This window comes from Phycodurus eques, chromosome 13 (assembly GCF_024500275.1).
Source record: "Phycodurus eques isolate BA_2022a chromosome 13, UOR_Pequ_1.1, whole genome shotgun sequence".
NCBI lineage: Eukaryota > Metazoa > Chordata > Actinopteri > Syngnathiformes > Syngnathidae > Phycodurus > Phycodurus eques.
Genome location: NC_084537.1, coordinates 5152788 through 5170455, shown reverse-complemented (window position 1 = coordinate 5170455; position 17668 = coordinate 5152788). Strand labels below are relative to the sequence as shown.

At 40.0% G+C, this 17668-nt stretch overlaps 1 protein-coding gene across 2 annotated transcripts in view; it reads left to right on the top strand.

Moving 5' to 3' along the window:
• Positions 1-14864, top strand: part of LOC133411804 (sodium channel protein type 4 subunit alpha-like) — a 53687-nt gene extending 38823 nt beyond the window's left edge. The window contains exons 18-28 of one of the 2 annotated variants that reach the window (XM_061694495.1): positions 1650-1767; positions 1908-2062; positions 4710-4883; positions 5287-5313; positions 6463-6585; positions 7048-7320; positions 7736-7789; positions 7880-8017; positions 8974-9078; positions 9556-9826; positions 9928-14864. In XM_061694495.1, coding sequence (XP_061550479.1) covers positions 1650-1767; positions 1908-2062; positions 4710-4883; positions 5287-5313; positions 6463-6585; positions 7048-7320; positions 7736-7789; positions 7880-8017; positions 8974-9078; positions 9556-9826; positions 9928-11159 — 2670 coding nt within the window. In that variant the 3' untranslated portion in view covers positions 11160-14864. The remainder of the gene's footprint in view (positions 1-1649; positions 1768-1907; positions 2063-4709; positions 4884-5286; positions 5314-6462; positions 6586-7047; positions 7321-7735; positions 7790-7879; positions 8018-8973; positions 9079-9555; positions 9827-9927) is intronic. The other variant, XM_061694496.1, reaches the window with a different exon arrangement.
• The last annotated feature ends 2804 nt before the right edge of the window (positions 14865-17668 follow it).

The window sequence follows — 17668 nt, the reverse complement described above, 5'->3', positions numbered from 1 at the left end:
TTATCTACCTCACTAGCGAAGATCTCCGCCTTCCGCTGTCAATATAACTAATCCGTGTGCTCTATTTGATGGGTAGGCAGGCCCTCCAGAGACCCATATACAGCGGGGAGGGAAAAGTATTTGGAGAGCCACCCATTTTGCAAGTTCTGCCATTTAAAAAGGGAGGTCTGTAATCTTCATCACAGGCACACTTCTATTGTGAGAGACAGAATGTGAAAAAGAAAAATCCAGGAAATCACATTGTATCATTTTTAAACAATTTCTTTGTGTATTCTTGCGGAAAATAAATATTTGGACACCTACCAACCAGCAAGAATTCTAGCTCTCACAGACCTCTTACTTCATCTTTAAGAAGCTCTTCTATCCTCCACATTACCCGCATGAAAGGCATCTGCTTTAACTCCTAATCTGTATAAAAGACACTTGCCCACACCCTGAAACAGTCAGACCCTAACTTCTCCAACATGGCTAAAACCATACAGCTCTCTAAGGACACCAGGGGCAAAATTGTCAACCTGCATAAGGGTGGGATTAACTACTTTACAATAGGTAAGCAACTCGGTGAGAAGAGATCGACTGTTGGCGTAATTATTAAAAGACGGATGACAATTCAAGATGACTGACAATTTCCCTCAACCTGGGACTCCATGCAATGGAATGAGAATGAAATCCATACCCACTGTGAAGCATGGGGGTGGAAACATCATGCTTTGGTGCTGCTTTTCTGCAAATGGGACAGGACGACTGATCCGTATTAAGGAGAGAATGACTGGGGCCGTATATTGTGAGATTTTGGGCAAAAACCTCCTTTCCTCCGTCATAGCATTGAAGATGGAAAGTGGCTGCGTCTTCCAGGATGATATTGATCCCAAAAGTACAGCTAAGAAGTGGCCCCATAAGAAGCATTTCAAGGTCCTGGCGTGGCCTCGTCAGTCTCCAGACCTCAACCCAATAGAAAATCTTGGAGGGAGTAGAAAGTTGGTGTTGGCCAGCGACAGCACCAAAAATAACAGATCAAGAGAAGATCTGCATGGAAAAGTGGGCCAAAATACCCGCTGCAGTGTGTGCAAACCCGGCCAAGAACGACAGGAAACGTTTGACCTCGGCACTTGCAAACGGTTGCAAAAGTTTCATTACAAAGTATTGAGTTAAACCTTTTGATTATCTGAATATTTATTTTCAGCAATAATATACAAATAAATTGTTTTAAAAAATCATACAATGTGATTTCCTGGATTTTTATTTTTTCCCCCATATTCTGTCTTTCACAGTTGAAGTGAACCTACAGTATGATGAAAATTCTCGTCTTTTTAAGTGGTACAACTTGCACCATCTGCAGCTGTCAAAATACTTTTTTTCCCCACTGTATCTGTATACAAGCAATTAAAAATGTAATTTTCATAATATTTTCCCTTTAAACAATATTGTAAATCAAAACTGAACACTATTATCTTTGTAAGATCCACATTTTTGATACAGCTCTTGTATTGGATTACTATTTGAGCCAGTATATGATTTCGCGGTTATAATTTTTCTTGCTTTTTAAACGTATTAATGGTTTGCTGGGACTGACTTTTAATACTTTGTAAGCATATAGTATATTCATTGTTGCGCTGTGAATTGGTAACCTTGAGACCCCTATCTCCCAGGAAAAGATAAGCCTTTCAGAAGGCAGCACAGTGGATCTGAGGAAGCCTGGTGAGGAGCTGGACAATTTGTCGGATCTGGCTGAGGAGTGCATGGAGCCAGAGGAATGCTTCCCAGAAAGTTTGTATACAACTTATTGTACATTCTAATTCGAGAGATGGAACTGCACGATTCCACTTTTCAATGTAACCTTTTTTTCAGTTTTGCATCATGTCACGTTTCAAAGTCTATACTCTTTGTGCTTTCACACTTTCGCTCAGTGTGCGTGAAGCACTGCCAGTGCTGTGATATCGACATTAGCCAAGGTCTGGGCCAGGCCTGGTGGAGACTGAGAAAGACCTGCTACCAGATTGTGGAACACAGCTGGTTTGAAACCTTCATCATTTTCATGATCCTACTCAGCAGTGGCGCTCTGGTACAGTATTTTGCCTCCTTTGTGTACTGTTAACAAGATAAAAGTTGTAATACCAATTGGATTTTGAGGTTTCCGTCTAAATGGTCATGGAAGAGTATGCCTTACTGGCATGACTGACAGGGAGACACTGTAAATTTTGTACAGAAGCTTTTTGATATCAATTTGTACCCGTTTTTAGCAATACTTCATGATTTAAATAACCCTGAAAATATGCTTGACAGGCAAATTAAACAATTATTATTATTAAAACCAATTATGACAATGAATCTATGTATTTGTGCCCACATACAGGTTAACTCATCAAACAGTGTGCTAGAGCTACTTTGGGTCCAACATGTATGTTACTGAAAAGGTTCAGTGTAGAGCGTGAAGATATTTCCTTGGTGTACATAAAAATGCTCCCAACTTAGCTCTGTATGGAGACATGGGCTGGGAAGTGAGATATGGTTGCGATATGGTACATTTATGGAATAGATGAATTATGTCGGACACTAGATTGACTAACTGTATGTTTAATTGGGACCTATCCAATAAATACACTTGGAGCGTGCAGATGGAAACTAATTTTCTTGATGCTGATCTCCAGTTTATCGATAGGAATAAGATTAGATGTAATGTTGGCGAAATTAAAGAACTTGATTTTGAAATGTGTAAGTACAAACGGTCAAATGAAGTCTTCTGAAAACATAAGGTCAGAACCTACATTATGTTAAAAGGTTATTTTGGTCCTGAGCCATACAGTATGTCACACTGAACCTGACCAGAGCTCAGAGATCAACGTCTGCTCAGTTGAGGTCTGCTACTCTGCCTCTGTCTCTGGAGACAGGACGTTTCCACTCCGTCCCAGAGGAGGAGCGGATATGTTGTTTGTGTCAGCGGCAGTAAATTTTAATGAAAATGAACTGCATTTTTGGTTTTATTGTCCTTTGTGTCATGATTTGAGGAGGCAATTATTTTGTAGATTGTCTGATGTACTGGAGCTGTATATGTTTTTTGCAAGGTTGGATGATGAAAGGCAAGTATATATTTAAAGCAAAGCAAAGCACGTTTATTTATACAGTGCATTTCATACACAAGGTATCTCAATGTGCTCTACGTGATTGAACACATTTAAAAACAAAGAATGAAAAACAGCTAGTGAACATTTAAAACAAAGAGAGAGAAAAGATAAAAGTACAATTAAAACAGCGTACAGTGCACGAAATATCATTTAAAAGTGGAAATGCTCTAAAAAGCATGAGAAAAAAGAAGAGGTTTTAACCTGGATTTAAAAACATTCACACTTGGGGCTGACGTCACTTCTGTTTGCAACGTATTCCATTTGTGTGCAGCATAATAGCGAAATGCTGCTTCACCATGTTTGCTTTGGACTCTGTGCTCCACTATTTGACCAGAGTCTGTCGATCTCAGAGCCCTACTGGGTTTATATTCTATTAGCATTTCTTTCATGTATTCAGGACCTAAACCATTTAGTGATTTATAGACCAGTAGCAGAACTTTAAAATCTATTCTAAAGCTAACTGGGAGCCAGTGTAAAGACTTTAGAATTGGAGTAATATGCTATGACCTCTTTGTTCCGGTCAGAACCCGAGCTGCAGCATTCTGAATGAGCTGCAGTTGTTTAATGCTCTTTTTGGGGAGTCCTGGCAGAAGACCATTACAATAGTCAAGTCTACTTGAGATAAAAGCATGGATGAGCTTCTCCTGGTCTGCTTGGCACATGCAAGCCTTCACTCTGGATATGTTCTTCAGATGGTAGAAGGCAGTTTTAGTAATTGATTTTATATGACTGTTGAAAGTCAAAGCGGAATCTATCAGTACACCAAGGTTTCAGACCTGGTCTTTGGGGTTTTTTTAACAGAGAGGCTAAATGGCAGCTACTTTAATTAGGAAACTCGCCTGACTGAAGTGAGGAGTTGATTATTAGCTGCAAATCAGCTAGCACAGACTTCACAATAGCTATGAAAATATCAGATGGTATTGAGTCAAGACAGCTCGTTGATGGTTTCAGCTGCTGAACCGTTTTCTCCCCAATTTTCTGGTCAACTGTATCAAATTCTGACATGGTAATAGAGTATTTCTTGGGTGGCTTCAGATGTAGTATCATTTTATCATTTTGCTGATTTGTGCTGATATTTAACCTGATGGATTGTAATTTGTTTCACGAAAATAGCAAGCAAAATCATTGAATTTATCTACTGTTAGGGGTTCAGGAGCTAAAGCTAAAGTTCTTACTGATACTACTGAGCTAGTAAAGCAGCCCCAAACCGTGGTGCCCCTCCATCATACTTCACAGTTGGAATGAGGTTTTGATGGTAGTGTGCTCTGCCTTTTTTCTCTTCACACAGAGCATCTTGTGTTCCTTCTAAAAAACTCAACTTTGGTTTCATTTGTTGACACAATACTGTTGTTTGCCACTAGTGCTGTGGGACATCCAGCCGCTCTATGACAAACATCAAAGATGATACAGTGCAATTCTACACCACATTACCACAACGTTAAACATAATTTCACAGTATATACTGAGTCTTTGCAGAAGCAATTATTTTTATAATAGGTTTTGTATTGGTTCATGTTAGATTTTCCGAAGGTGTACCTAATGTTGTAGCTTTTGACAGCACCTCAGACTGCTTTCTCTTGACTGCAGGCATTCGAGGATATCTACATTGAGAAGAGAAAAGTCATAAAAGTGATGTTGGAGTATTCAGACAAGGTCTTCTCCTACATCTTTGTGCTGGAGATGTTCCTTAAATGGATTGCATATGGCTTCAAGAAGTATTTCACCAACTACTGGTGCTGGCTCGACTTTCTCATTGTGGATGTAAGTGAATAAAAATGCTGTGTACGAAATATAATTTGAGTTAAACCCTGTCCCAGGCTGAATTTCTATTGCAGTATGCATGTTTTGAGTGTTTTACAGTGGTAATTGTCAGATCGTTGACTATTACTACTTTTCAGGGATTTTAAGACCTAAATTGATTTACCAGAATTCTTCTGCTCTGTTTTTTTCCCCCCCCCCAATGTTTTGCTCTCACAGCAGCATTTGGTCCACAATTTCAGTATTTCTCCAAAAGAGATGCAGTCATTTGAAAGTTTTTTGAACATGTGCATTGTGGGTTTAAAAATAAATAAATAAATAGGGTTGTGCCGCCAACCAAACTGCTGCGAGACAAGCAGCCCGTGGCCTGCCTTGACTTCCTCTGATTTTACCTGCTGTTACACAGATTGCTACAGACCGCTCTATTGTTAGGGTAAGTTGTAGGTAGCAGGTCCCAGGTAAGTATGAGCTCCAGAAATGAAGCTCGCATCTGCATCACAAGTATCTTTTTTTTTTTCACTTTGCAATTTGTTATGATATCAAAAGCCAATTGTTTCCAAGAAGGCATTTCTCATGACAGCACTAAATCCTCCTCAATTCATCATTTGATGAGACTTCACGACTTTGGCTTTTATATCAAAACAATTGCAGTTCTGCATACTGTAAGGTTTATCTACAGAAGATCTATCCTGATCAGTTTAGCCTATTCATCGTGGTAAACATTAAAATAGTTAGAGATTTGGACATTGTACAATTTCAATTAGCGTTTAACTGATTTTCTGTTTGTTTAGCATGATTGATTTGTACAATTTTTTACTCGCTAAAAAAATTGCATCTTTCCATGATTACTTCTCTTTGTGCTTTTTATTGTTTTTCTGCTTGAAATTGGGAGTGCAAGACACCCCTTGTTCTGTTTAGACTATTAACCTTGAGTATCTTCTTTAGATATGTTGGACAAACACATTCGTAAATAGACTTTTATAAAGAAATTCAGACCGTCGGGACGTTCTGAGTGCTAAATTGTTATAAAAAAAAAAAAAACCCCATTAGCTCAAATTGGTAACAAATTTGGCTAATTTGTTAAACATTCTTTATAAAACTCACTCTATTTGATATATATCCATATGTTATATGCATATATAGCTGGGTATGCATGCATGGACACATTGTGCACATATATGCATACTTGTCTGTGTTTTGCCATCTTTAGTCTCATTGGCATCCTTCCATTTTCATTGAATCACTCAAGGGTCATTCAACAGCGGAATGTCATTTTGTTTTGTCTGTTTTGGATGTAGAATAGAGTGGAGGTCTAAATGTTCTAAACGATGGTTCAACAACCAAACCAAATCTAAGCCTCACAAATTCTATATTGTTGTGTTTTCCTAACTGTGGAATGTCCCAGAATCACGGAAACTCAAAATTGTTCTTGTCATTTTTTTCCCCCAAACGAGAGCTTTCGAGAGATGATTCTTGTTTTTTTTTCTCTAGCTCGACATTCAAGCGCTTGGCTACTTTGTGTTGACCACATTTGTATCTTATGAGACTCAAAACTCCAAACACATTTCAATTGCTATTGTAGGTATCCCTAATAAGCCTGGTGGCAAACTCACTGGGTTATTCCGACTTTGCTGCAATCAAATCGCTGAGGACCCTCCGGGCTTTGCGGCCTCTCAGAGCTCTATCCAGATTTGAGGGCATGCGGGTGAGACCAAAAACAAGACTGCTACATACCGCATCTCTATACCACGCAAAGAGCAACATCATCATTTGCAGGAGAAAAAAAAAAAAAAAAAAAAAAACATTTTCAGAAACGTTAACATCCAGGATTTGTGTCACAAAAGATATACTATTATACTGTACTATTTAGTTTTATTCTCATCTCACTGAAATTTGGCCCCGTTTTGATGCAAGTGAACGACTATGCACCCTGCCTGCCCCGTACACTGCAGGACTGACGGTGAGCGTTTGTTGCCACAACGAACGGGCATTACAACGATATGTATGAGGCACATGGGCATATCGTCAAACACAAATAACACCCTGCTACCACCGCGTCGACAACTACATCACATGTGCATGCGTGTATATTGATTACCGTAATGAGCGGAAATGAATATGGTAGTCCTGGTTTGTCTTGCATTGTCTTCTCTGTGTTGCTCACCAGGTGGTAGTGAATGCTCTGATTGGAGCCATCCCCTCCATCATGAATGTGCTGCTGGTGTGCCTCATCTTCTGGCTTATCTTCAGCATCATGGGAGTCAACCTGTTTGCGGGAAAGTTCGGAAAGTGTGTGAACAGAACAGGCTTCATCCACAGTTTCATAATAGTCAACAATAAATCAGACTGTCTGGCCATGAATGACACTCAGTACTACTGGACAAAAGTGAAGGTCAACTTTGACAACGTGGGTCTGGGCTACCTTTCCCTTCTACAAGTGGTAAGTTTCTTGCGGAGCATCATTTCAACTTCAGAGAATACTCACGGAGAGCAGAATATAGAATCTCTCACTGGCCACAGCATGAGGCACTTGTGCATCTGACAAAATCCAGTACAGTTAAAAATCCATTCAAAATCCATTTACAACTTACCTACTCCTGTCGAAGGTCACAGGTCAGCTGGAGCCTATCCTAACAGACTTTAGGTGAGGGGTGTGGTCCACCCTGCTGTACATAGACCAACCATTCACGCTCACATTCACATATTTACACAATTTACACTTTCCATTTAACCTAACATGAGCGTAATGATTCATCACCTTTCTGATTCCAAACACTCTTTTCTCATTAAAAACATCAATGGTCATGGCACAAGGCATTGTCCGGACAATAATGTGGACTAATGTTGCATTACAGGCAACGTTTAAAGGTTGGATGGAAATAATGCATGCAGCTGTTGATTCGAGAGGAGTAAGTGTGTCACAGTAACTCCCACAGACTAAAAATCAGAAACCGAACTGTAATCATCTGACTTGAACTTGATGAACTTTTGGGTTTCAGGTGGAGGAGCAACCCATCAGAGAAATCAACATCTACATGTACCTTTACTTTGTTGTCTTCATCATATTTGGCTCCTTCTTCACCCTCAACCTCTTCATCGGCGTCATTATTGATAATTTCAATCAGCAGAAAAGAAAGATGAGTATTATTGTGACTTGCATGTGACCCAGTCTGCTTAATCTAATACCCCACAAACAATTATGTTTTCATGTTTTTATTGGACACACCGTGCAACATTGAAAGGAAAGAAGTAATTCAACAACAGGATGGCTTCAACAGAAGAAAATATGACTTCTGGAGTTGCCCAGTCAGAGCGCTGACCAACCTGACTGTGCAGTTGTAGCATGACCTCAAGAAAGCGATTCACACCAGACATCCCAAGAATATTGGTGAACCGTAACACTTTTGTAAAGAAGAATTGTCCAAACTTCCTCCTGTCCGTTGTGCAGGTCGTTGTTTGTGTGGTGTTACTTTAAGCAGACTGTGCATGTTGTAATTGTTGTTAACATAGATGAAGATCGGATCACATTTCATGACCAATTAATGCAAATAATCCAGGACATTCCAAATGGTTGACATACTTTTTCGTGCAAGCGTGCAACACATTGTTAAACAAAGTGAATTGTATTGTTTACAAGTGCTCTACGGTGGAACCGCTAACATCGACAACAACTCACCTCTGACTTGTTCAAATGTTTTTGGTTAAAAAAAAATATTCTTAACAGTATAGACAATGTTTTGCAAGATCTTGACATCCTTAACTGTCATACAATTGTCAAGAGAAGTTGAAGAAAGAAGTGCTGCCATAATTTGTTTCAAAACAATAACGTGTGCACTGAAACGTCATCATCACAATAAGACCCAGTTTTATGGTCATCATCAGATGTTTTTAATGGTCACTCTTACCGGTACCCTTCTGTGGCGGTGTTACATTTCAAAAAAAAAAAAAAAACATATTTAAAAGAAACAACAACAACCATATAGACACACAGCTGAGCTGTTGTCTAACAGGAAATGTAGAGGTTCTACTGTATTTCATGTTTTGAATGTTGCTGTCTTTCAAAAATAATGTCAGGGGGTATGTTTGATTATACTTAGGTGGACAGGACATTTTCATGACAGAGGAACAGAAGAAATACTACAATGCTATGAAGAAGTTAGGGAGTAAAAAGCCACAAAAGCCAATACCAAGACCAGCGGTAAAGTATCGCTACCATTCCTCAATAATATTAATTTTAATATTTACATGTGTGCAGAATTTTAACATTCGTTCTCGAGTGTCAATACAGTTATAGCCCAATCTACAAGAACCGGATTGAAAACTTGGGAGATAATAAAGTTGCTTTTCTTTGAAATGTATTCATTAATATGTATTCATTATCCATATACTCATAATTGTAATTTGAAATTAGTAGTACATAGACGTGCACTACATCATACAGAGATGTTTTTAATGAATCAAATGTAATATTTCAAGCTTCGCGTCTGGTTAAATAGGGCAACCAAAACAGCTCACTGTCAGATGCAAGTTCAACACCACTATAAACCAGTAAAATACTACACGTATTGTTACCTTATTCTTTGACAGTGTCAGTAAAAAAAATGAGCATTATTATCTCCGTCTCAGTGAGGACTCTCGATCAGTTACCGATTCTGTTTGTCTTTCTGCAACTCAGAACATTCTCCAAGCGTTCTTCTTCGATCTGGTGTCCAAGCAAGCCTTTGACATCATGATCATGATGCTGATCATCGTCAACATGCTAACAATGATGGTGGAGACGGACGAGCAGTCAGACCGCATGGAGTCCATTCTTAACAAGATTAATTTGGTCTTCATTGTCATCTTTACAACGGAATGCCTGATTAAGATCGTTGCCCTCCGTTGTTATTTCTTCACAGTCGCATGGAACATCTTTGATTTTGTGGTGATTATTCTCTCCATTGTAGGTAGGTAGAGGTGGGGTCATTGAATTCAGTCATTTCATTCATTTAAAAAAGATACATTTCAGTTCTATGAGAACATTCTGTATTTCTGCCTCTCATTACAGGGATTGTTCTCGCTGACATCATTGAAAAGTATTTTGTATCTCCGACCCTGTTTCGAGTCATCCGCCTGGCAAGGATAGGACGTGTACTTCGACTTATACGTGCAGCCAAAGGAATACGGACTTTACTGTTTGCCTTAATGATGTCCATGCCGGCGCTGTTTAACATTGGCCTCCTGCTTTTCCTTGTCATGTTTATCTACGCTATCTTTGGCATGGCAAACTTTGCCTATGTGAAAAAACAAGACGGAATCGATGACATGTTTAACTTCGAGACCTTTGGGAATAGTATGATCTGCCTTTTCCAGATCAGTACCTCGGCCGGCTGGGACAACCTTCTGAGCCCAATAATGTCCAGCTCCCCAGATGAGTGCAATGTTAATTTTGTCAATACTGGCACAAATACTCGAGGTAACTGTGGCAGCCCCTCAGTGGGGATAGCGTTCTTTGTAAGCTACATCATTATCTCTTTCCTCATTGTTGTCAATATGTACATTGCGATCATTCTGGAGAACTTCAGCGTCGCCACAGAGGAGAGTACAGATCCTCTGAGCGAAGATGACTTTGAGATGTTTTACGAGGTTTGGGAGAAGTTTGATTCAGAGGCCACACAGTTCATCGAGTTCTCCATGCTGTCGAGTTTTGCCGACACTCTGTCGGAGCCGCTGCGCATCGCCAAGCCCAACAAGATCAAATTGATCTCTATGGACCTCCCCATGGTCAGTGGCGATAGAATCCACTGCCTGGATATCTTGTTTGCCTTCACAAAGCGGGTCCTGGGAGAGTCGGGGGAGATGGATGCCCTCAAACAGCAAATGGAGGAGAAGTTCATGATGACCAACCCCTCCAAGATTTCTCACGAGCCCATCACTTCCACACTGAGACACAAACTGGAGGGGGTGTCGGCCATCATCATTCAGAGGTGTTACAGGAGGCATCTGGTGCGCCGGCAGATGAAGCAGGCCTCTTACCTTTACCGACAAATCAACTATGAGACTGCAGTCGATGTGGAAAATGCTCCAGAGACAGAGGGGCTCATAGCAACTATGATCCATCACTATGGGCCTGTGGGAGGGGAGTTTCCAGAGACAACAGAGGGCTCTCTAATGTCCTCACCACCTTCTTATGACAGCGTGACCAGGGCAGCCAGTGACCTCTCGGATGTCATCGGATTATTAGCCAGAGACTCTGAACTTGGGGAGCCTCATGAAAAGTATGAGGAAACTTTTCTTTGAGATCAGGTTGTGTGGGGCAGGTTTGATTTTCTCCGCAAAGAAATATGCTTCAAGCAAATCTTGGTCAAATAGATTTGCCTATTTTAATCTGAATCATACAAACAAATTCATACAAACACAAATACAAATTCCACTTATTTTTAATGGAAAATTATTTATTTATTGCAAATATATCTTTGTACATCTATTTATGGCAGCGACATATAGTGACAGGCAGAACAATTGAATGCTCTTCCGTTCAGTGGGAGAAAGTAAAATAGACATTCATACAACAGAATAAGTCATGGCTTCTATATCAGCTTTGTATTCATTTAAACAGGCCCACATTTCACACTGGGTAGTTAATGTTTGAAGTGAAATGAGAAAAGATCATCATTTCAGTATTAATACTGTTTGTGACATTTTTGTTTGGTGCCGTGAGATTGTTGCAATGTAAAATGGGTGCCTTGGCTCAATAACGGTTGGGAAACACTGATGTAGAAGATATGCATCATACTCAGAGGTCATTAGGTAAATACTGTCATCAAAATATTACAAACACCTCTATGCAGTGCATTTTGAGAGTCAGAACAATCATTTGATTCCATTAGCAGGTGTGCCTACTGTTGTGGTTACTGAGTGTATGATACCAGAAAAGAAGCAATGGCTTACCTCTTATAATACAACCCCAATTCCAATGAAGTTGGGACCTTGTGTTAAACATAAGTAAAACAGAATACAATGTTTTGCAAATCATGTTCAGCCGATATTTAATTGAATACACTACAAAGACAAGATATTGAATGTTCAAACTGATCAACTTTATTGTTTTTAGCAAATAATCATTAACTTAGAATTTTATGGCTGTAACACGTTCCAAAAAAGCTGGGACAGGTGGCAAAAAAGACTGAGAAAGTTGAGGAATGCTCATCAAACACGTGTTTGGAAAATCCCACAGGTAAACAGGCTAATTGGGAACAGGTTCGTGCCATGATTGGGTAGAAAAGGAGCTTCCCTGAATTGCTCAGTCATTCACAAGCAAAGATGGGGCGAGGTTCACCTCTTTGTGACCAAGTGCGTGAGAAAATAGTCGAACAGTTTAAGGACAATGTTCCTCAACGTACATTTGCAAGGAATTTAGGGATTTCATCCTGTACGGTCCATAATATCATCAAAAGGTTCAGAGACTCTGGAGAAATCACTGCATGTCAGCGGCAAGGCCGAAAACCAACATTGAATGCCCGTGAGCTTCGATCCCTCAGGCGGCACTGCATCAAAAACCGACATCAATGTGTAAAGGATATCACCACATGGGCTCAGGAACACTTCAGAAAACCAATGTCAGTAAATACAGTTCGACGCTACATCCGTAAGTGCAACCTGAAACTCTACTATGCAAAGCAAAATCCATTCATCAACAACACCCAGAAACGCCACCAGCATCTCTGGGCCCGAGCTCATCTAAGATGGACTGATGAAAAGTAGAAAAGCGTTCTACTTTGTTTTTGGAAATTGTGGACGTCGTGTCCTCCGGGCCAAAGACGAAAATAACCATCCGGACTGTTATGGACGCAAAGTTCAAAAGCCAGCATCTGTATGGGGCTGTGTTAGTGCCAATGGCATGGGTAAGTTACACATCTGTGAAGGCACCATTAATGCTGAAAGGTACACACAGGTTTTGGAGAAACATATGCTGCCATCCAAGCAATGTCTTTTTCATGGACGCCACCTGCTTATTTCAGCAAGACAATGCCAAACCACATTATGCACATGTTACAACAGCGTGGCTTCGTAGTAAAAGAGTGTGGGTACTAGACTGGCCAGCCTGTAGTCCAGACCTGTCTCCCATTGAAAATGTGTGGCGCATTATGACGCATAAAATACGTCAACGGAGACCCTGCACTGTTGAACCGCTGACGCTGTACATCAACAAAGAATGGGAAAGAATTCCACCTACAAGCTTCAACAATTAGTGTCCTCAGTTTCCCAAACGTTTATTGAATGTTGTTAAAAGAAAAAGTGATGTAACACGGTGGTAAACATGACCCTGTCCCAGCTTTTTGGGAAGGTGTTGCAGCCATAAAATTCTAAATTAATTAAAATTTGCTAAAAACAATCACGTTTATCAGTTTGATCATTAAATATATTGTCTTGGTAGTGTATTCAATGAAACATAGGTTGAATGTGATTTGCAAATCATTGTATTCTATTTTTATTTATGTTTAACACAACGTCCCAACTTCATTAGAACTGGGGTTGTACATGTTTTTGGAAATGTGGGGGCAAGCACAGGGAGAACACAGCCCTCAGTCAACTGCTAGGCTTAATACTGCCCACTATACTGGATGAAATCCCAAGGGAATCGATTTAAAATTGATTCAGCCAACGGCTAACTCAGAAATCTAAGGAAATGGTATTAATAACAATTTTGTGACCCAAAGTAATTTTAGTTTCTCTCGCGATGCACATCATGAGGTCAGTTTGTGCGCCCAATACAAAAAAGAGCTGCGTGTAATAATTACTAAATCATGTGCCTGATTTTGACTGTTGTCCGCACACTTCTCTGAATCTCTTTATACCATTTCATTTGACGCTTGGAAGCAGGTGGAGAAGCACGGATGCATTAAGAGCTAATTTTGTAATATTAATGATGTAAAAAAAACAAAACAAAACAAAAAAACATGGCAGTTGTACATATAAGAGACATTTTTAAACATTTTGTAATTATATTTATATGTACAGTATATATAATGAAATATTACTTAAGTGACATGCATGACAACCACACAATATTCGATTAAATTATATAAACACATAACGTGCTCATTTTGATACAAAACATTTTCCTTAAGAACCTGCTCGTCTGTATTACATTTAGATTGTCTTTACTAAATGTAATAACACATATCTTCCATATTTCTGGGTTTTCCAAATGTCACCGCGGCGAAAGCAGCAGAGTGACAAAGGTTTTTGTTAACGCTGACATTTAGGAATATTAATCAAGCGAGGTTAATTGCTTGGCTTTGTCAAGCGCTTATTTCCGCCGTATACATTTTCTTCCTCTGCATTTGCTTTTCTTGGGGATGATTTGCCCATGAGGAACCAGTTATCTTATTTGACCTCATTACAAATCTCTCTCTGAGAGGGGGAAAACAAGACAGATGTGCACGAGTCTGCTGAATCAGCACAGCTTTCTGTCCTTGTGAGTGTGTTGCCCTTTCAAGCTTGAATTTGTTTTTAATACCTCAGTAAACGCAGTACGATCGCCTCTCGACACTGTTTGCCGGAATATTCTGGGAAAATTAGGGATCGGATTGAATCGAAACATTTATAATTCACCCGTGTTTAAAAGCTAAAACATCCACTTAAGATTTTAAAATACTAATAATTGTACTGTGAAATTCTTTGCAAGGTCATTGCTTGGCATATGTCCAAGTGCTTATTTGAAAGCTTTACGTGTCATTGTCGTACTTTGCATTACTGTACATAGAATATGTTTAATTTATGTCTTCATCATATGATTACATCTTCAAGACATCTGTGAAACCACATCACGTGAGAGTTTTTTTTTATTTATTTTTTTTTTAATAATAATAAATCTGAATTGTGCTCCCACATTTTTGGTTTGGGGAAAAATCATCAAGGGTGCCAATTTGGATTTAGACCCAAAGAGATTTCCTCTCTGTGGTTGTCGGGGTGGTCAAATCCAACTCTGACCAGCTGGGATGGAGGGATAATCTGTGTGTTAAAAAAAAAAAAAAGACCTTTTTCTTTTTTTTTTTAATTACACACTCACAGGACATGAACACAAATCCAAACTCTCTCTCTCTCTCACACACACACACACACGTACAGTATCCAAATAGTGACATAAATGAGCTCCCACACAAACACACATACATACAGTGCATACACACAAACACAAACACACGGATACGCACAGACGCACTATACTTCTTCATCCAGACTACTTTCATTTGGTTTGTAGGTGAAGTGCCAGAAAGTTCTGACGTGAATGAAAAATGACTCTGTAATTGATGAGATTTTTAGCCATTTAGACATGTGGCGGAGATTAAAAATGCACTATGTTTAATGAGAAATTGCATTAGCATAGATATGAACATTAATTAAATGCCTTACAGATCATCTGCATTTCGTGTGCTCTACCATCACCGTGTTGCAACTTCTACTGTGCATCGGCACAATTGTACGTTGCTTTAAAATATAATCATAGTGGACAAATGTAATGTTGGATTAGCTCTATCCAGTTCCCTTTTTTTTTTTTTTTTTAACCAAACAGCAACAACAATTTTTATTATTTCAGACATATAATTTACTTGTAATCAAAACAAATACAGTATATACTATAGCCATTTAATTAATCTTGTGAGAGAATGATATGACTGTGAGATGCTCAGACTGGTTCCTACCGATCTCCATTTTTGTTGATAAATGGTTTTGATCAGACTGTACGATAAATGATTCTAAATATCGGACAACCGTTCAAGTTACAGCACAGTACCGTATCGTCAAATACATTCCATCAGAAGCCCTCACAGCACTGCGAAAGAGAGAGTACACTGCCACCACCAGGAGATTCAAAGTGGGGCAAAAAAAGAAGGTATTTAGTCAGCCACCAATTGTGCAAAGTCTCCCAGATGAGAGAGGCCTGTAAATTTTCATCATAGGTATACCTCGCCTATGAGCGACACAATGAGAAGAAGAAAAGAAAATAACTGAAAATCACATTGTCTGGTTTTGGGTTTTTTTTTTTTTAAATATTTATTGGCAAATTATGGTGGAAAATAAGTATTTGGTCACCTACAAACAAGCAAGCTTTCTGGCTCTCACAAACCTGTAACGTCTTCTTTAAGAGGCTCCTCTGTCCTCCACTCGTTACCTGGATTAATGGCACCTGTTTGAACTCGTTATCGGTATAAAAGACACAGTCACGCTCCAAACTACGCTGCGACCAAGATCAAAGAGCTCTCTCAAAGGACACCAGAAACTAAATTGTAGACCTGCGCCAAGCTGAGAAGACTGAATCTGCAATAGGAAAGCAGCTTGGTGTGAAGAACTCAACTGTGGGAGAAATTATTAGAAAATGGAAGACATACAAGACCACTGATAATCTCCCTCGATCTGGGGCTCCATGCAAGATCTCACCCCGTGGGGACAAAAATCCCAGAACCACACGGGGGGGCGGGGCCTAGTGAATGACCAGCAGAGAGCTGGGACCAAAGTAACAAAGGCTACCATCAGTAACACACAACACCACCAGGGACTCAAATCCTGCAGTGCCAGACGTGTCACCCTGCTTAAGCCAGTACATGTCCAGGCCCGTCTGAAGTTTGCTTGAGAGCATTTGGATGATCCAGAAGAGGACTGGGAGAATGTCATATGGTCAGATGAAACAAAAATAGAACTTTTTGGTCAAAACTCAACTTGTCGTGTTTGGAGGAGAAAGAATGCTGAGTTGCATCCAAAGAACACCATACCTTCTGTGAAAATCATGCTTTGGGGCTGTTTTTCTGCAAAGGGGCCAGGACGACTGATCCGTGTCAAGGAAAGAATGAATGGGGCCATGTATCGTTAGACTTTGAGTGAAAACCTCCTTCCATCAGCAAGGGCATTGAAGATGAAACGTGGCCGGGTCTTTCAGCATGACAATGATCCCAACCACACCGCCGGGGCAACGAAGGAGTGGCTTCGTAAGAAGCATTTCAAGGTCCTGGAGTGGCCGAGCCAGTCTCCAGATCTCAACCCCATAGAAAATCTTTGGAGGGAGTTGAAAGTCTGTGTTGCCCAGCGACAGCCCCAAAACATCACTGCTCTAGAGGAGATCTGGGTCAAAATACCAGCAACACTGTGTGAAAACTTACAGTAAACATTTGACCTCTGTCATTGCCAACAAAGGCTATATAGCAAAGTATTGAGATGAACTTTTGCTACATGCCATGAATATGTCTATTTTATGAGACAGTGGTAACAGTGTTCGAGGAAGGGGCGTGAAACATTCCTGAGAACTGTCTGCGTAACCACCACATTTGCACAGGTTCCCGGAGAAACATGCACCTGTTGGTCTTTTGAAGGGTTATGGGGGAGTCTTGAAACTGCCAGCAACAACCAGTACCTGCAATGCAGGGGTGTCGAACAGGTCCAAAACCGTCGCCTCTTGGCGTTTGCCGCTGAAGTGGGAGGAGACTTGGCCCGCTGCCAGACCCCCCCGGCACGTGGTGCTCAATAAGGTCAATATCACGTTGAATGGACGCCGCAAACCAGCAATTGGTAAAGAAAAAAAAAAAAAAAACGCGAGGAAGCGACATACGCCCTAAAACATTTTCTGATTGAAATTAATTAAAAGTCCGATGAGTGGCGGCTGGTGTAATTATTATCTTTAGGTATATGTAAACCCTTATTGTTATGGAATATGGAGTATGTATATTAAATGTATACATTGTAAGGCTGCAAGGGGGCAGGGCCTACCCTTCCTCAGTGTGCCGGCACAGCAACTCCGTACACCAGTTAAC